This window comes from Dendropsophus ebraccatus, chromosome 1 (genome assembly GCF_027789765.1).
Source record: "Dendropsophus ebraccatus isolate aDenEbr1 chromosome 1, aDenEbr1.pat, whole genome shotgun sequence".
Classification (NCBI taxonomy): Eukaryota; Metazoa; Chordata; class Amphibia; order Anura; family Hylidae; genus Dendropsophus; species Dendropsophus ebraccatus.
Genome location: NC_091454.1, coordinates 24,552,321 through 24,571,257, shown reverse-complemented (window position 1 = coordinate 24,571,257; position 18,937 = coordinate 24,552,321). Strand labels below are relative to the sequence as shown.

The 18,937-nt window shown below is 42.4% G+C and overlaps 1 protein-coding gene and 1 long non-coding RNA gene across 2 annotated transcripts; one reads left to right on the top strand and one right to left on the bottom strand.

Moving 5' to 3' along the window:
• Positions 1-440: 440 nt before the first annotated feature.
• On the bottom strand, positions 441-5,771 carry LOC138772865 (melatonin receptor type 1A-like). The gene is made up of 2 exons (XM_069953598.1): positions 5,551-5,771; positions 441-1,213 (listed from the first exon to the last, which is right to left on the bottom strand). Exons 1-2 carry the CDS (start codon positions 5,735-5,737, stop codon positions 441-443), a joined length of 960 nt encoding a protein of 319 aa, XP_069809699.1. The 5' UTR covers positions 5,738-5,771.
• On the top strand, positions 5,530-18,709 carry LOC138772870 (uncharacterized). Its single transcript, XR_011359843.1, has 3 exons — positions 5,530-5,700; positions 16,518-16,657; positions 18,480-18,709. It is a non-coding gene; the product is annotated as an uncharacterized lncRNA (long non-coding RNA).
• Positions 18,710-18,937: the final 228 nt, after the last annotated feature.

The following is an 18,937-nucleotide window of genomic DNA, read 5'->3' as shown; positions in this document are numbered from 1 at the left end:
CATATATCATTACGCGGTGGGTGCCCACCGATTTTAGGCAATTTTGGGCAATTGTTGGCTTGTGTAATAGGACCCTTAGATCTTTTCACTGCACTACATCCCCAGAGGAGGTATCAATAACCCATTCATTGTCTCATTAACTCTTTATGTACCCTAAATGACCAGGGATAAAGACAATAAACCAATTGCTGCCCATGGTCCCTAGAGTTGTATACTTTCATACATACAGCTAAAGCTTCTATGAGATAGTACATACAGCATGTAGAGATGCAGTATTGACCCAAACCTATCTACAAAGGTAACAATTGAGATTTCTGGCCAATTGTATCCCATCATGCAGTTGTGTTGGGGACAACCCATTTAAAGATAACCATTCATTTCAATTGATTTATTTACGTCTTGCAGTAAAATAGGAAATTGCATAAATTAAATATTCGGGTTTAAGCCAACTGGAAAATGTTCAACAAAATTCTCCTATATTCCCTTCGGAAATTCTTATTCAGAGCTCCGTAAACCAGAGCATTGAGGCAACTATTGAAATAAGCCATGAAATAGCTGGCAACAAAAAGCCACTGTGGGATGGACTCTCCTAGTTGGGGGTTCAAGCCCACCAAGAACCCGATGATATTCAGTGGTCCCCAGCATACGGCAAAGAGAACAAAAACTATGAACATGGTGATAAAACTGTGCATGTTGTTTGGCCATGTCTGGACGTGGACCTGTCTTGCAGGTCTCACCCGATGTCTGCTGTTCAGAACTAATATCCAGATTTGAAGGTAGCAGAAGCTCACTACGCCGATTGGTAAGAAGAAATGGAAAATCACAATGACAATGGTATACAGTGGGCTGACTGACTGGGAGAACGTACAGGAGAAGACTCTTGGGTCGTATTGCAAGGATCCCACAAATAGGTTTGGTAAAATGGCTGCAAAAGCCAATGTCCACACCAGTCCCACATACAACATGGTGCTGAAGTTGGAGAAGAGACGGGGGTAGCAGCTGTGGTGGCATATGTAGAAGTATCGATTGACAGCAATGCCTGTTATATTGAAGACTGAGCTAATGACGCTAAGTCCCATGAAGAAGCCGCTCAGCAGACAATGAGTGTGGCCCAATCTCCAGCCACCGTTGAAGATTGCAAGAAGAACCAATGGGTATGGGTAACAGGCCACCAGTAGATCCGCCACGGCCAAGCTGATCACGAATGCATTTCCTAAAGGAGGTAGAAGCATTATTAGTGTGTATATATACATTAATAATTGCAATTCCCATTCCAGACTCCTGACATTGTTAGATAGCTGTTAGGTCAAGGAGACACATGGCACCTTCCATATATCCCTCTCTTCTTCCATAATGTAGAGAAATACTTGTATTCTCTTGTGACAGTGTTCCCAAGCCCCTTATAGGCTGAGAGCTGTCACATCTCCTTGCTCCCCCTACCACTCCAGGAGCTTGGGAACGCCTCTTTGACTCTTTTCGCTAAAGAATAAAAGCATTTTGCTATGTGATGGAAGCAGAGACAGATATATGAAGGGTACCATGTGTCTCCTTGACCTGACAGCTATTGCCAGCAGTTTAGTACCTGAATGGCAGCAGGCAGATTCACTTTAAAGGCTTCTTAAATTATCAAAAATGGTGTTGGGGGTGGGGGGGGGGGGGTGAGTATCTCATTGAACCCCAATGCCCAATCTAGTTGAAATATATAATTCCAAAACCAGCATATTCATATGACTCCTAAATGAGGCTCAAGGGGCTCTTCTTTTGCATATTCATGTTTCCCAGGGAGCAATGCAGCTAAGATTTCACTGCATTGAGCGTTATCGTTTGGCTGGTCTCCCTGAGATCAGCGATCTGTTTCTCTGAGTAGAAATGAGCACAACTAGAGCATGTTCGAGCCCAGTTGTTCGGCATATGTTATCTGTGGCTGAAGAAGTTGGAAATAACTCTAGGGCTGCCTAGAAAACATGGATATAACCATAGGCCATTGGCTTTATCCATGTTTTCCAGGTCTCCCTAGGGTGGCGTCCAATTTTTTCATCCACAGGAAATAAAATGGTGAATGATCCTCTAGTTGAGCTCATCCCTAGGCTCGAGCTTTCCATCAGAATGAAGCAGTCCCATGTGCGCACTTCCCCCATATCCATTGCCTATGGGAGATAGACGAGTACACTACTGTATAGGGGTATTCTTATCTGGACTTTTTCTTTTTTATCCATAGTTTAGGTCAGTGCTTGGAAGCGTTTGGTGGTTCCATAGAGAATGAATAGGATGAATTAGCTGACTGGCAATGATGAGAATACCCTTTTAACTTATGGGACAACCCCATTAAGGAGCAGGCTTGTGTAGGGGATGTAGCTCAGTGGTACAATCCATTCCTTGAGTATGAGGTCCTGGGTTTAATCCTAGAATCTCCTTTTCCAAAAACTGGCGGGATAGGTCAGCAAAAATTTTTAATCTAAGGGCAAAACAGCAGTCCAGAATAATTTTCAAACTGACCGTAAAAATACCACAGGTAAAGCGATGGTCTTGTAAACTTTGGATTATAAGTTCAAGTCCTATCTGTGGGGTGGGGGTTTGTACCTTAGATGTGGTTGGTAAATTCATTGGAAGTGACTATAAACCTGCATAAGATACACATATAGCTATTCTCAGATTTAAAGGAAATAATGTAAGGGCGTACTAGATGGACCAGGTGGTCTTTTTTTGCTGACAATCTTCTATGTTTCTAATATCTGATGCCTCCTGCTGATGTACCGCTGCCTCTCAGATTTCCAATTCTGCATGCTGTGATGCCCCCTCCTCCCCCGCTATTAATGACTTCTGTATCTGTGACCACACATTCTAGATAGATAGATAGATAGATAGAAGCAGTAAAGTAAAGTTTTTGGGTGAAATAAACACCATATTTTTTTTAACTTTATCTCGAGTGCTACTGTTTTCTACTTTATTAGATAGATGATAGGAGATAGATAGATAGATAGATAGATAGGAGATAGATAGATATAGATGGATAGATAGGAGATAGATAGATAGGAGATAGATAGGAGATAGATAGATAGGAGATAGATAGATAGATAGATAGATAGATAGATAGATAGATAGGAGATAGATAGGAGATAGATAGGAGATAGATAGATAGGAGATAGATAGATAGGAGATAGATAGATAGATAGATAGATAGGAGATAGATAGATAGGAGATAGATAGATAATAGATAGATAGGAGATAGGAGATAGATAGTTAGATAGATAGATAGATAGGAGATAGATAGAATGATAGAAGCAGTAAAGTAAAGTTTTTGGGTGAAATAAACACCATATTTTTTTTACTTTATCTCGAGTGCTACTGTTTTCTACTTTATTAGATAGATAGATAGATAGATAGATAGATAGATAGGAGATATATGATAGGAGATAGATAGATAGATAGAAGATATATAGATGGATAGATAGGAGATAGATACATAGATAGATAGATAGATAGATAATACATAGATAGATAATAGATAGATAGATAGATAGATAGATAGATAGAAGCAGTAAAGTTTTTGGGTGAAATAAACACCATATTTTTTTTTACTTTATCTCGAGTGCTACTGTTTTCTACTTTATTAGATAGAGAGAGATAGATAGAGAGAGATAGATAGAGAGAGATAGATAGAGATAGATAGATAGGAGATAGATAGATAGATAGATGATAGGAGATGGATAGATAGATAGATAGATAGATAGGAGATAGATAGATAGATAGATAGATAGATAGATAGATAGATAGATAGATAGATAGATAGATAGGAGATAGATAGATAGATAGGAGATAGATAGATAGGAGATAGATAGATAGATAGATAGATGGATAGATATTATTAGAAGATAGATACATAGAATATATTAGATAGATATTCTTAGAAGACCATCTTGTAGAATACATTTATAAGACACCAGTAACCACATAAATCCTCTGATCTCTACTTTCCTGTGCAGCGGATCTCCGAACACTTACAGTAAAATCTCAAAGTCAGACATTGCAATTTAGCTCATAGGTTTCTTTGAAGCTTCTCTGTGACACTAGTGAGATGTGACTGGCCGAGTCCTCTGCGAGCCAGCTTCTCCAATATGACTACCGCCTAATCGATGCCATAGATTACTGCCGCTAATATATTGTAATCCATGGTGTCCTGGTGTCAGTCTGATTTAGGAAGTCACATATCACGTGTCTGGCACATGTCTTGTCGGAAATAACATGATGTGATGCTACATTGCAGGTTTATGGGACATTATTACATCTATAGCCTAATCATATGGATCTCTATCTATGTATTATATAAGTGTATACGGTAAATGAACAAAAAATAATGTATGGGACATTAGCCTAGATCCTTACATAACACACGTGCACATATGATGTAACATAAAAATGGCACCCTGGAAATCCTGATGTGGAGTCTTTGAGATTTGCTGTATCATGGATTTACTGCTACTTTCAAATAAACCGGTGTTAGAAAGTGCCAGAAATTTGTAATTTACCTCTATTAAAATTTTTTCAGTCTTACAGTACTTATCAGCTGCTGTATGTCCTGCAGGAAGTGGTGTATTCTTTCCAGTCTGGAGAGCAGGAGAGGTTTTCTATGGAGATTTGCTACTGCTCTGGACAGTTCCTGACATAGACAGAGGTGGCAGCAGAGAGCACTGTGTCAGACTGGAAAGAATACACCACTTCCTGCAGGACATAAAGCAGCTGATAAGTACTAGAAGACTTTTTTAATAAAAATTAATTACAAATCAGACCATAGTATGCCCTTCTGTAGGCTACATCTCTATGGTGTGGGGTATGTGATGGATACAGGTTATATATATGTCGACTGGAATGTAAGCAGGCATTTTTGGATGAATTGGAGCAGACCGCTCTTTCCCTGTCCAAGATCAGAACAGAGGTTTTTTTTTTTTCTCCATCTATGAATAGCGCCCCTATTGTTTATATGCTGTATTGCAGCTCATTAGGGAACAAGACTGAGCAAAAGTACCAGACACAAGAATAGACAACCCCTATACAGCCATAAATATGATAGATTGTTGGGGTCCAATTGTTTCCTAGAATGGGGGAGCCCTGGTCCCTAATTCCCACCAATCACATAGCTGCAACGTTTGAATGGAGTTTTTGCAGTTATGGAAAAACTCCCCATCATGGTCAACTGGTTGGGGCAGAGTTGGCCCTATGAATACCCCAATCTGTTACCCTGTTACCTATCAATTCCAGTCTAGTATTTTAGAAAGAAATAAAACATATTAAACATCTGTTAGGAACAAAATTATTAATTTCAGAGAGATTTGGGGTGAAATTTCAATAATGACCCTTTATTATCCTGCAATAAAATAAAATAAAAAACGTGAATATAAATTTTAAAAGACAAAAGATAAAAAAAAATAAAATATATATATATATATATATATATATATATATATATATATATACACTTCATGCAATGACTGATTCATTCATTAACTGAAATTTTTTTTTTCAGTTCCCAAATTTTTTATGAAAAATTGTCACCTGCTCTGCGAAGTTTCTTGTTCCTGAGAACAGATGTGATGACCAGAAGGTTGCCAAAGATGTCTCCGCTGATGGTGACGATGAGGATTGTAGTGAGCGTGCTGACCACCCAGGTGGGATACTCTCCTTCCTCCTCTTCTGGCTCCCCAGGTGAGTGCTGGCTCCGAGTCTGGACCACCTGTTCCATTCCCCTTCCAGCAAGCAGTGCATGCTCTGTCTCCCACCTTACATTGCGGAGACAGTCAAGACATCTGGTAGCTGGTACCTCCTTCACTTCAATCTGTCAGCACCAGAAATACAAGTGAAACTCATCTGTCTCCACTTCCCTGCATCACACTATGGGTGGGATTATCAATTTTTTTTTTCCAGCTCTTCTTCATGGCCCATAGGAATAACTCTCGTTCCGGTGTGAGAGCTCTGAAAATATCCCCACGTCCATAGATTATAACCTGTGATACCCCGCACTGCTACTCTATAATATAAAGGGTGGACAGTGAAACCCTTCAAGACGTCTTTACATCTACAACCCAGGCATTAAAGATACAGGAGGCGACGTAAATCCTCAAATTGCAATCTTGTAAATTGTGCACTTAGTGTATTTGTGTGCCGGCATTGTCGCGGAGCGGCAGAATTATTTCTCCCGCTGCTCCTCGATCTTCCACTCATCACCTTTTGTCTGTCTTCTCTTGATAATTGAACAGATAGGTGAACGGGGAGATGGGAAATGAATGGGGATGTGCCGTATGACTAAAAGCAAATAATACATATAAACAGGATGGAAGCGCAAATCAACTAACGGAAGTGCTGGTATACATGTTACTTAGTCCGTACATATAGTCTCATATATATATATATATATATATATATATATATATATATATATATATATATATACATACATATACACACACAGGCTATATTCTTGCTTTCTCTGTCATGGTCAGTTTTATAAGGTGGTAATGTCCCAAAAAGCCTCTGGGACAAGTCCTTAAAGGGGTTGGACACTTTATAGTAAAATAGTTCAGTGTATAGTATTAGTAAGTGTACTTACTGTATATACGATAACTTATAGAGCTAATATCAGACTCCCCTCCTCCAGGCTGTGCTGTCCTGCTCTGTGGTGATTCTGTCCATAAAACGGTCAACATGGAGAAGCTTGTGACCATATTCCACTGCATTGGCAAATACAGGGTCAGTGTTGGACACTTGGGGGTGGGGCATGGTCCCATGCTCCTCCGTGTCGGCCATTTTATGGACAGAATCACCACAGAGCAGGACAGCTCAGCCTGGAGTAGAGGAGTCTAACTTTAGCTCTATGAGGCATACAAGGAGCTTATGTCAGTAAGTAATGTGAATACACTTACTAATACTGTACTCTGAACTATTTTACTATAAAGTGGCCAACCCCTATAAGCACTTATATAGCAGTGTATGGTGAAATTGTGATATGTGGGACTGTCTGATTTCGACAATCACTACTAGTTAGGAGAGTCCTTAGACAGTTGCTTCGCTGTAATCAATTTTCCTACAGCGCCACCACAGGGGAAATTGAGTATTACACAGTGCCTATTCAAGTCATTGGATTGTCTGTATAATGCAAGACAGGACAGGTCCTCTAGAGTGTTGCTCCACTCTGGACAAAAGCTTAAAGGGGTACTCCAGCAAAAATCATTTTCTTTCAAATCAACTGGTTTCAGAAAGTTATATAGATAGCAGGGATGCAACTATAATGGGTGCAGAGGTGGCAGGAGCCCCAAGGCATCTCTGCCCCTTAAGTAGACACCAGTAATATACAGTTAATATGGGTCCTGTTACAGATGTTACATTGACCTGAAGCTACAACTTAAAAATTCTTTCAAATCAACTGGAGTCAGAAAGTGCCAGAGATTTGTAATTTACTTAAATAAAAAAAAAAAATCTCAAGTCTTCCTGTGCTTATCAGCTGCTGTATGCACTGCAGGAAGTGGTGTTTACTTTTCAGTCTGACACAGTGCTCTCTGCTGCTATCTCTGTCCATGTCAGGAACTGTCCAGAGCAGGAGAGGTTTTCTATGGGGATTTGCTACAGCTCTGGACAGTTCCTGACATGGACAGAGGTGGCAGCAGAGAGCACTGTGTCAGACTGGAAAGTAAACACCACTTCCTGCAGGACATACAGCAGCTCAAAAGTACTGGAAGACTTGAGATTTTTAAATAGAAGTAAAATTACAAATCTATATAACTGTCTGAAACCAGTAGATTTCAAAGATTTCTAAGACCCTCCTTTATTACCCCATAATTCCTACGGCCCCTTCCCATGACTGTGTCAGTTTTTACCGTCAGGAAATTCTGATCAGGGGGATTTCCAAAGGATTTCTAAACAGTAATAAATATTTACGTTCAGGAAACCATCAGGAATCCCTGCAGGATTTCCTCATTGGAAAAAAAAAGTACCGTAGCATCCAGAATTCCCATGGACTTCTATGGGCACATTCATGATAGAATTCCAGATGAAAATAGGACAGGTTCTATAATTTCCTGACCTATTTTCAGACATTTGGAACAAGATAGAACCCAATCTATCCAGATTTCCTTCTCAGCCTCCCCCTCCCTATGGAATGACCTCTGGACAGGTCACAGTGCATGCCCAGAAACCTTTATAAATGCTGTGATCCCCCCCCCCCTTAATAATAAAAACAGTTCAAAGTCAGAAAAAAAGAAACATGCTTTATTATTTGACCCTGGCCCATACCTGCAGGTATAGAGCTGACAGATTCCCTTTAAGCCGGCCATACAAGGTCTAATATTGCCTGCTATTTATAGGAAGCTACCTACATTACTTTGAAGTCCTAGGAAGCAATTTCCCCCCTATTTCATGTGTAGATGCAGTAAATTGTGATGAGGTAACTACAAATGACTATTATTATTTCACAGCTTGTATTATAATGTAGAGGGCCGGAATGGAAATTCTCCAATATGAATGCTGAGCATTAATTCCACTTCTATGTACAATTTTTCACATTTACGTTGTTTTATTTACAGCATTTCGTACTCATTGGATTTGGTCATGTGATATATCCCAGTCACATCCAGAGCCTGTGTCCTGTTACCTCATAGATCCTAGCAGTCGGGCCGACTCTCCTGGGTACATAGGTTTTTTCTCCTGAAATGCCAGTGATACCAAGGTTCTGTGGTTCCTCTCACCATTACTGGACTTCCAATGGTGGCATTACAACGGACAGCCCTCTATTCACCCCAGTTATGAATTGTGAACCTGGCACTTTAAAAGGTGGTACAGTGGCTGGCATTGGTATATGGGGGCTGTGGGCAGCAATTTGCCACCACTATAAGATCCTCATGGTAGCATTGTAGTTTAACTCTTATGCTGGCATTGTAGTAGTACTGCTATGGTGGCATTATAGTAGCACTGTAGTAGGCATGTTTATGGTAGCACTCTAGTAAGCACTGTTATGGTGGCACCGTAGTAAGCACTGTTATGGTGGTACCAGGGCTAAACTGGAAGTCTGGCATTTTGGGTAAACGCCAGATGGGCTGGTACTCTCTGTGGGCCAATCCCGTCTTCCTCATGGCTCAGCGACTCCCTCCCCTTATCATGGTCGCTGGACCAGGAGGAAAATGGGACCCGCCTTCGGAGGGGCCAGTGTCGGACTGTGCAGCGCTCCAGGGCTGTCCTAGGAATCCAGGACATCTGTTCCGGATTCCCAGGTGAGTGTCCCCCGGTAAGTGGGCCTGTGTGGTCGGAAATGCCAGGGCTGAGTTTTAGTTCCAGTCCGGCCCTGGGTGGCCCTATAGTAGCACCGTTATGGTGGCACTGTAGCAAGTACGGTAGCATTATAGTAGCACTGTAGTAGGCACTGTTATGGTCGTACTGTAGAAAGCACTGTTATGGTAGCACTGTAGTAAGCACTGTTATGCTGGCACCAGGGTCAGACTGGCCATCTGAGAATTTGGGTAAATGCCAGATGGGCTGGTACCTTCTGTGGGCTGGTCCCGTCTTCCTCCTGGCCATTTGACTCAATCCCCCTACCATAGTTGCTGTACCAGGAGGAAAAGAGGACCAGCCTTCGTAGGGGCCCTTGTCGGACTGTGCAGTGCTCCAGGGCTGTGCCAGGAATCCAGGATACCTGTCCGGGATTACCAGGCGAGTGCCTCACGGGAAGTGGGTCAGTTGCTTGGAAATGCCAGGGATGAGTTTCAGTTCCAGTCTGGCCCTAGGTGGCACAATAGTAGCACTGTTATGGTGGCACTGTAGTAAGTGCTGATATAGTAGCATTATAGAAGCACTGTAGTAGGCATTGTTATGGTGGCACGGTAGTAAACACTGTTATGGAGGCAGCGCGACTGACACTGTTATGTGTACTCCAGGGCTGTACGGAGGCACTGTTATGGAGGCATTATAGTAGCATTGTAGTAGCATTATTATGGTGGCACTGTAGTAGCGCTTTTATGATCACATCGTATTTGTCCTCTGGTGGCAGCTTACCTATGCATTAACATAAGGATTAGGCAGTAAAAATCCAAGATGTCTGATTCTTCTCTCCTACGATATCCATTGGAGCAGACATGGAAGACCCCATACACATTAGATGGCTGGTGGAATTCAATAAATTTCATCTGACACATATTTAATGTCAATGACCAGTTCAAGTCCCATTGTAATTCTTTGTATCGTATTCTTTATTAAAAATCTCCTACTGTTTTGTTTTTACAGCTTTTATGCATCAATTGTCTCCATGGCAACAGACTACAAAGAAACCCTTTGTAGTCTGATCCTACAGTCATAACCTCATCCATCTACTTCTTCCTGATCTACTGAATTTCTGTTACTGGAAAGCAAGGATGTAACTATAATGGGTGCAGAGGTGGCAGTTACACAAGGGCCCTGGTGCCCCCAGGGGCCCCAAGGCATCTCTGCCTCTTAAATAGACACCAGTAATATATACGGGCCCTGTTACAGATGTGTCATTGACCTGAAGCTACAACTTAAATCAACTGGAGTCAGAAAGTGCCAGAGATTTGTAATTTACTTCTGTCTTCCAGTTCTTATTAGCTGCTGTATGTCCTGCAAGAAGTGGTGTATTCTTTCCAGCCTAGGGAGCAGAAGAGGTTTTCTATAGGGATTTACTAATGTTCAGGACAGTTCCTGACATGGACAGAGGTGGCAGCAAAGAGCACTGTTTCAGACTGGAAAAAATACACCACTTATTGCAGGACATACAGCAGCTGATAAGTACAGGAAGACTGGGGATTTTTAATAGAAGTAAATTACAAATCTCTGGCACTTTCTGACACCAGTTGATTTGAAAGATCTTTTTCTCTCGCTGGAGTACCCCTTTAAACTTCTGCTAAGAAGAACTGATAACATAGATCTACATAGGAACTGTGTACACAAAACGGCAAGAACATTTTTTTTATTAAAAAGATTTCACAAACTCTCATTCTTTAGCGACAAAGACCTAAAAATAGTTGTATGTGGGCTGTATTTTGTATGGTAGTAATTTACCGGCCGTCACTATAGACAAGCTCTTACTTTTCCCAGCAGATCATCACAGTCTTTTTGTGCAAAATTGCTGAAAAATGGCTTTTTCTCGTGCTCCTGTGTCTGGGTGTCTGCAGTACAATACTTTCATCAGTTTACATTCTTCATGCTCTGTGAAGTGACAAACCCGAGTGCCGAAAAATATTATAAATCACCGAACGCTGCTGCTGTGGCATTGTGTAACCTGCTGGATACAGCTGGACTGTAGGTGCCGTATATGTGTCTCCTTCCCTATATAGAATACATGCCAAACTCGTAACCCACATCAAGGGTCCCTGTTCCGGCATAAAAGACGACCCCTGACTTTTAAGAAGATTGTCAGGGGTTCGACTTAGATTCCAGAAAATGTTAACCCCTGCCTGACCTGGGGCCAGTTCCTGGCATCGGCGCGCCTCCTGTACCGTTCCTGACGCAGGAAGTGTGACGTACACTACCTGTGCCGGAGATCGACAAACCTCTCCCGGGAAGCCGAGTGTCTCATCAGAGAGGCTTAGAGAGGCTCAGCTACCTGGAGAGCTTCGGAAGAATGAGAGAGGTGTCGGAAGTTCCCAAAGCCTGTCTCATTCTCCCGAAGCTCTACCGGCAGCTGAACGTCTCCTAGCCTTTCCGATGAGATGCTCAGCTGCCCGGGAGAGGTTTGGCGATCTCCGTCGCTGGCGCAGGTAGTGTACGTCACACCGCCTGCGCCAGGAACAGTACGGGAGGCGCGCCGTTGCCGGGAACGGGCCCCAGGTGGGTAAAATGTTTTTTTTTTATTTTTTTTATTTTTTTATAGTGATCACCTCATACGGTGGGGATGCGGCCATTTTTGAGCCTCCCCACCATATGGGACGACCATACCCTGCGTATAAGACGACGGCCGACTTCTAAGGAGATTTTTTGGGGTTAAAAAGTTGTGTTATATGCCAGAAAATACGGTAATTAAAACAATAGGAAAAAGTCATTGTTACAAATGGGGTTGTGAACGTAAATTTAAAGCAAATGTACCAAGATTTTTACAAGAATAGACCAGTGCTGGTGCGGGGAGGTCGGTGCAGCCATCCTTTTTTTGAATCGCAGTCCAGTTCCTGCCCTTGAGGCCGATCTATTCTCGGGCACCAGCCCGGCATGAGACAGACTGAGATTTGAGACAGGCCCGCCCCCCCCCTCCCCTCTGTGATGCGGCTCCATTACAATCAATGGAGCCACGTCACTGAGGGGAGGGGGTCTCGTCACACTGGGGGCTGGTGGGCCCACCTCCAGTGCTTCAGGTCGGGTTGGTGCCCAGGAAAAGACCGGCACTGTGCGCAGGCACCGGCATACCTGCAGCGGCGCCATAAGTTTATGGATCTTCCAGCTATTCCATATACCAGTGGGCTATGCAGAACTGCATCCTGCCACTGCAACAGAATGATTGTTGCCCTTTAAACTTGAGTTAAACATGAGTTTAGGAAAAGTTGGGTATATATAGGGAGCTAATTCGGCTAACTCCATTACTAGAGAGTTCTATGGTGGGAAAAAAGCTAGAAAACGAGCAGCATTTTAGTAAAACGGTGATTCCTGAAGGTGTACAAAAATACTTGTAGTGGGACACTGCATGCAAAGCGAGGCTGTAATTCATGTAATTCCCATAATAGATAGATGTTAGGTCAGGGAGGCACTTGGTACCTTTTATATATCCAGCTGTGCTTTCTGAATATAGAAAAATGCTTTGATCCTCCTGTACAGAGTGTTTAAGAGACTTTCCCATGCTCCTGAATAGCTGCAAGCAGGAATGCCTCCTCACTCCCCCTCTCATCCCTATCTCTGTTTGATGGACATTCAGCTGGAAACTGAGCCCCAAACAGGGAGGGAGAGTGAGGGGCCATTCTAGCCTGCAGCTTTTCAGGAGATTGGAAAAGCTTCTTTGAAACTTTGTACAGGAGAATCAGAGCAATTTTCTATGTTGTGGAAGCACAGACAGCTATATGAAAGGTGCCATGTGTCTCCTTGATCTAACAGCATCTAATTGTATCAGGAGTTTAGAACTTGAATTGCAGCTGATAGATTCCTTTTAATGCACTGTAAAACTAGCTCGAGCTACATGTCAATTTATGGCCACCTGATGCGTATGAGGGCCTCCTGACTCACCCCGACAGCAGACTTTGGAGGAGAGATCAAGCATGTTGTATTTCAACAGCTCAATCCTTTTATTCTCGGATGTTAAGAAAGTGTAGTATAGTTAGCAGACGGACATAAAAGAGACAAACACCACAGGCCAAACATAGGCAGAGAACGATCAAGAACGTTAAATTTCTACATGTCTGATCCTTTTGCTCTTAAAGGGGTGCTCCAGTGATTTTTTTCTTTCAAATCAACCTGTGTTCCTTAGTTCATAAGAGAGACAAACTTCAATCTGAGGGTTTGCGGGGTACTCCAGCAAAAACAAAAACAAAAAAAACTTTCAGCTCAAATGGTGTCAGAAAGTGCTAGAAATTTGTAATTTACTTCAATTTAAAAATCTTACGTTTTCCAGTACTTATCAGCTGCTGCATGACCTGCAAGAAGTGGTCTATTTTTTCCAGTCTGACACAGTGCTCTCTGCTGCCTCCTCTGTCCGTGACAGGAACTATCCAGAGCAGTAGCAAATCCCCATAGATATCCTCTCCTGCTCTCCACACTGGAAAGAATAAACCACTTCCTGCACAACATACAGCAGCTGATAAGTATACTGGAAGACTTAAGATTTTTAAATAGAAGTAAATTACAGCACTTTCTGACACCATTTGATCTGAAAGTTGTTTTTTTTTTTTTTTGCTGAAGTACCCAGCAAACCCTCAGATAGAGGTTTGTCTCTCTTAGGAACTAAGGAACTAAGGATTGTTGGATACACATGAAGGGAGTGTTATCAAACATGGTGTAAAGTGAAACTGGCTCAGTTGTCCCTAGCAACCAATCAGATTCCACCTTTCATTCCTCACAGGCTCTTTGAAAAATGAAAGGAGGAATCTGATTGGTTGCTAGGGGCAACTGAGCCAGTTTCACTTTACACCATGTTTGATAAATCTCCCCCCATGATGTCTACAAATCGTACGCAATCTGTTGGTTTAGCCAAGTTCATATAATATGTATAGTATGTGGACAGCGATGTGGAAGAACATCTAGATCAGGGGTAGGGAACCTTGACTCTCCAGCTGTTGCAAAACTACAACTCCCATCATGCCTGGACAGCCAAAGCTAAAGCTTTGGCTGTCCAGGCATGATGGGAGTTGTAGTTTTGCAACAGCTGGAAAGTCAAGGTTCCCTACCCCTGATCTAGATCCTTACAATATTCCTGTAACAAGGCTAAACAGCTACAATAAACCAAAGCTTGTGTTGTCATGGAGGGAACGTGAGCAGACGCCTGAGTCTTTTGTCTTGTAACATCAGTCATGACCCTGAACGCTAATACAGTCTTTAATGTAAAGTACAGAAGCTTTTCTAAAGGCCCTATTCCACGGAACAATATATGTAGTGTAACGATTATTTTGCGGTCGTTACATGGTCGTTTAAAACGTTCTACGGGGTGATCACGACCATACAACACACCTACTTTTTTTAAACCTTTTTACGAACGACTGAAAGATTTCTAATTTTACGAACCGATTAGCGAATTATCTTTCAAAGACCAACCATTTTTTTTCGACATGATGAAAAACTATTTTGAATGACAATATAACGATTTTGCCTTTGTCGTTCGCTTGTTTACATCAATTCCACGAAGCGATTATCGTTAACGAGCGGTCGTTGGAGCGAGTTTATGAACGATAATCGTTCCGTGGAATAGGGCCTTTAGGGCTCTTATTAGGGTCTGTTTACACACACAGATTATTTGACAGATTTTTGCAGCCAAAGCCAGGAATGGACTATAAACAGGGAACAGGTCATAAAGGAAAGACTGAGATTTCTTTTTTTTTTTTTTTTAAATCCATTTCTGGTTTTGGCTGCAAAAATCTGGAAAATATCTGTCAGATAATCTGTGCGTGTAAATGCAGCGAAGGATCAAGCGACGAGCGAGAAATCGTTTATTTTGATCTCACAACATGTTCTTAACCCCTAGACGACCCAGGATGTAGAGTTACGTCATGGAAGTCTGTCACCAGACGACCCTGGACGTAACTGTACGTCCTGGGTGGTTCTCCCGCTATGAAGCGGACTCATCTCTCAGCGCGCGCGCCGGGCTTCGGGAGCTGATATCTCCATGACCCGACCGGCTCAGGAAGCTGGACCCGGCGGGATCACGTAAGTATAGGGGGATCTAACAGGGGTTCGGGAGCCTGTCACCCCGGCACGGGGGGTGACAGGTGTCCTTTAAATTGTTGTTCGCAAAAAATTTGCAGATCGTTCCATATAAACAGTCGTTTGCGGATTTTACCCATGTGCGAGATATATCGTTCCGTCTAAACGCTAATCATTATTAATAAAAATCGTTACTTCGAAATCGTTAATCGTGCGATTGGGCGAATTATCGCTCTGTGTAAAAGCACCATAACAACTATTGTTCTGTGTAATATGGTGAATGATTTCAGGTTAACGATTAACAATCTCATTTGCGATCGTTTATCGTTAGTCCTTAATTGTTAAAAATGGCTCTGTGTAATAGGACCCTTAGTCTTGGGCCATTGACTAGTCACAAAGTGACAGGTGAATTTCTGTGACACTTCAAGGGTCTCGTTGCACAATGTTGGTAGAGTTACTCTAGAAATCTGTGTCACACGAGAGTATTAGCCATCTCTTTTATTGTACTTAAAGGGGATTGCTGAAACTTGTCCTGTCATTATGTCATTGTTTCACTGTCCCAACTTGTGTCTATTTACATGATGTCATCAAACAAGCAGACATTGATCCCTCTAATTCTCGGTATTCTCGATAATATATGACAGTAACTAATTCAAACAGGATTCCACCACATGAAACTGGTGAAGATGGCCTGAAATTATAGGTGGCTCCTCGTAAAATGACGTTGTGCACCTGCTGACCTTTATGTGGTATTCCTCACATCAAACAGCTGGGTCAGGCAGCGGCAGGGTCAGGCAGACATAACTCATGGGCTGAGATGACGGCAGGTGGCTGGGACCTCGCAGCACGGAAACTTCTTTCTTAAAGGGAAAAATTAGCCAGGCTAAGATCATCTAAGAACTAGAACCTGATGAAGAGAGTTTCCTCGAAACACGTTGGGGGAGATTTATCAAACTGGTGTAAAGTGAAACTGGCTCAGTTGCCCTTAGCAACCAATCAGATTACAGTTTTATTCCTCACTTTGAAAAAATGAAAGGTGGAATCTGATTGGTCGCTAGGGACAACTGAGCCAGTTCCACTTTACACCAGTTTGATAAATCTCCCCCATTGTCTGTAGTAGTATTAAACCAGTTTCTATATCCTATATGGCATCCAAATTTTTGATGCCATATCTGTTTCTTCATGACGCACAGCCCTGAAATATGCATCGAGTTCTCTCCAAGGAAAACTATCTGGTCATCTGTATCCCTGCAAATCCAACCGGTTCCCCGGGCAGCTGGAAGGCAGCGGTCAGCTAGTATAAAATGTGGTGCTTGTAGCACGACCAGTCAAGGTGAGCGGCCAAGTACTTAAAGGGGTAGAAAAAAGAATGTTTTAAAATCAAATGATGTCAGGACAATATATAGTTTGTAATTTACATCTATTGAAAAACTCAATCCTTTTAGTGCTTATCAGCTGCTGTATGCCCTGCAGGAAGTGATGCATTCTTTCCAGTCTGACACAGAGCTCTCTGCTGCCAACTGTCCAGAGCAGGAGAGGTTTTCTGTGGGAATTTGCTGCTGCTCTGGACAGTTCTTCGACTTGGACTTAGACAGAGGTGGCAGCAGAGAGCACTGTGTCAGACTGGAAAGAATACACCACTTCCTGCAGGGTATACAGTAGCTAATGGACTGAAAAGATTGAGTTTTTCAGTAGAAGTAATTTACAAATTTGTATAACGCTCTGACATCAGTTTGAATTTTTTTTTTTTAAGTTGATTTGAATTTTTTTTTACTTTAAAGCTAATGTACCCTCAATTTTTTTTCTTGCAGTACCTTCTCGGCAGCACCGCAGGAATTTTGGTGGCACGGTCAGTTTTGCAGCCGATTTCCTGCACTTTTTCCTGCCGTTTTCTGCTTGAGGACTGGCCCAGCGCACTGCAGGTCTGTCACCTCCCCTCCCCCGTGTGACCATAACCCCTTCCCTATGTGACACGTCCTTGCTTGATTCCAATGGAGACAAGTCACTAAGGAGAGGGGTTATCATCACACTGGGGGGTGCTGAAAAATAGTGACAAGCACAGTAACCCAGCGGCGTTTTGAGAAATGACCATGCCACCAGCATCCCCACACTGGCGTCGAGCAGGTGCTGCAAAAAAATTGCTTTATTAATACAGCTTTTCATTTGATAACCTGCAGAGTGTTACACTATGTGCACCCATGCCCTCCCTCCCGGTGCAGTGAATAGATTTGGTCGGCTGCATAGACTTAGGGCCCTATTCCACCGGACGAATATCGTTCAGATTATCGTTAAATCGTTCGAATCTAAACGATAATCGTTCGGTTCAAATGCAGTTAACGATTAACGACCGAACGAGAAATCGTTGATCGCTTTATAAGACCTGGACCTATTTTTATCGTTGCTTGTTCGCAAAACGATCGCAAATCGTTCGCATTGAATAAGATGTCGTTCGGTCGTTCGCAGTAGATACGAACGCAATAGCGAAGAAATAGAGAAGAAAAAACGATCGCAAATACGATCGTAAGTAACGATTATCGTTCCATGGAAATGAGTGAATGTTTTCAGGTCTTTCGCATTAGCGGTCGTTTGAGATTGTTATTCGTTAACGATTATGCGAACGATAATTGTCCGGTGGAATAGGGCCCTTACTTTGTGTGGCCAACCACGTCAGTTAAAGGGACAACACTACTCTTGTCTCCAGTTCAGGTGCGGTTTGCAATTAAGCTCCATTCACTTCAATGGAACTGAGCAGCAAAACCCCACCCAAGCTGGAGACAAGAGTGGGGCTGTCTCTGGAAGAAAGTGGCCATGTTTTTGTAGTGCTGGATAACCCCTTTAAGTCAGATGCAAAAGACTGTGTGGTGTGTGAACACACACTTTTTTCATGGTACAGTGGGTGCTCTTTAATGCTATCTATGTCTCCTTTGATAAAGGGACGCAGGTTGTCTCAAAAGCTTGCTGTTTGTTATCCGCTTTCAGATTAAAAGGTATCAACTCTTTCTATGTCTTATAAACATCTCACCTCCCTGCTTGGTTTTTGGGCAACAAAGAAGAGGGATCAGAACACTCCTAAATAGAGATGTAGAAAAAGAGCGACTATGGCGTCCCCTAAAACACTTGTTCCACATTAAATAAAATGGTCTGATGTGTTTCAGGTGGATATGCGACCCCCTTATCCATATCATCAATCATCAACCTCTCAGGACATGATCCCGGAAACATCATTAGAAGAAGCTTAATGCCCTCTCCAACAAGCAGAGAAAATGTAAAACCTCCGATATAAAGTTACTTGTAATAAAAGGAAATTGCGAATCTCAAAGAGACAGAAGAGTGTGGGAGTACGAGCTCGTGACAACCTTTGACACACTCAGAACAGAAGTAAATACGCTGCGGTGATTTCTGTCATTCTATATCTATTAAAGCTCACTTCTCTGTAAAACTTCTCACACGTCACGATTGATGGGGGTCCGAATGCTGAGACTCGCTGAATGCTTAAAAAAAAGGAGAAGTCTTCAGGTAAGCGCTCTGCCCACTTGCTTGAATCTCCCTGGAGAGCGAAATGAGCAAGGATTTACAGAAAATACCATTGCCATGGCCCAGGTCGCAAGGACTG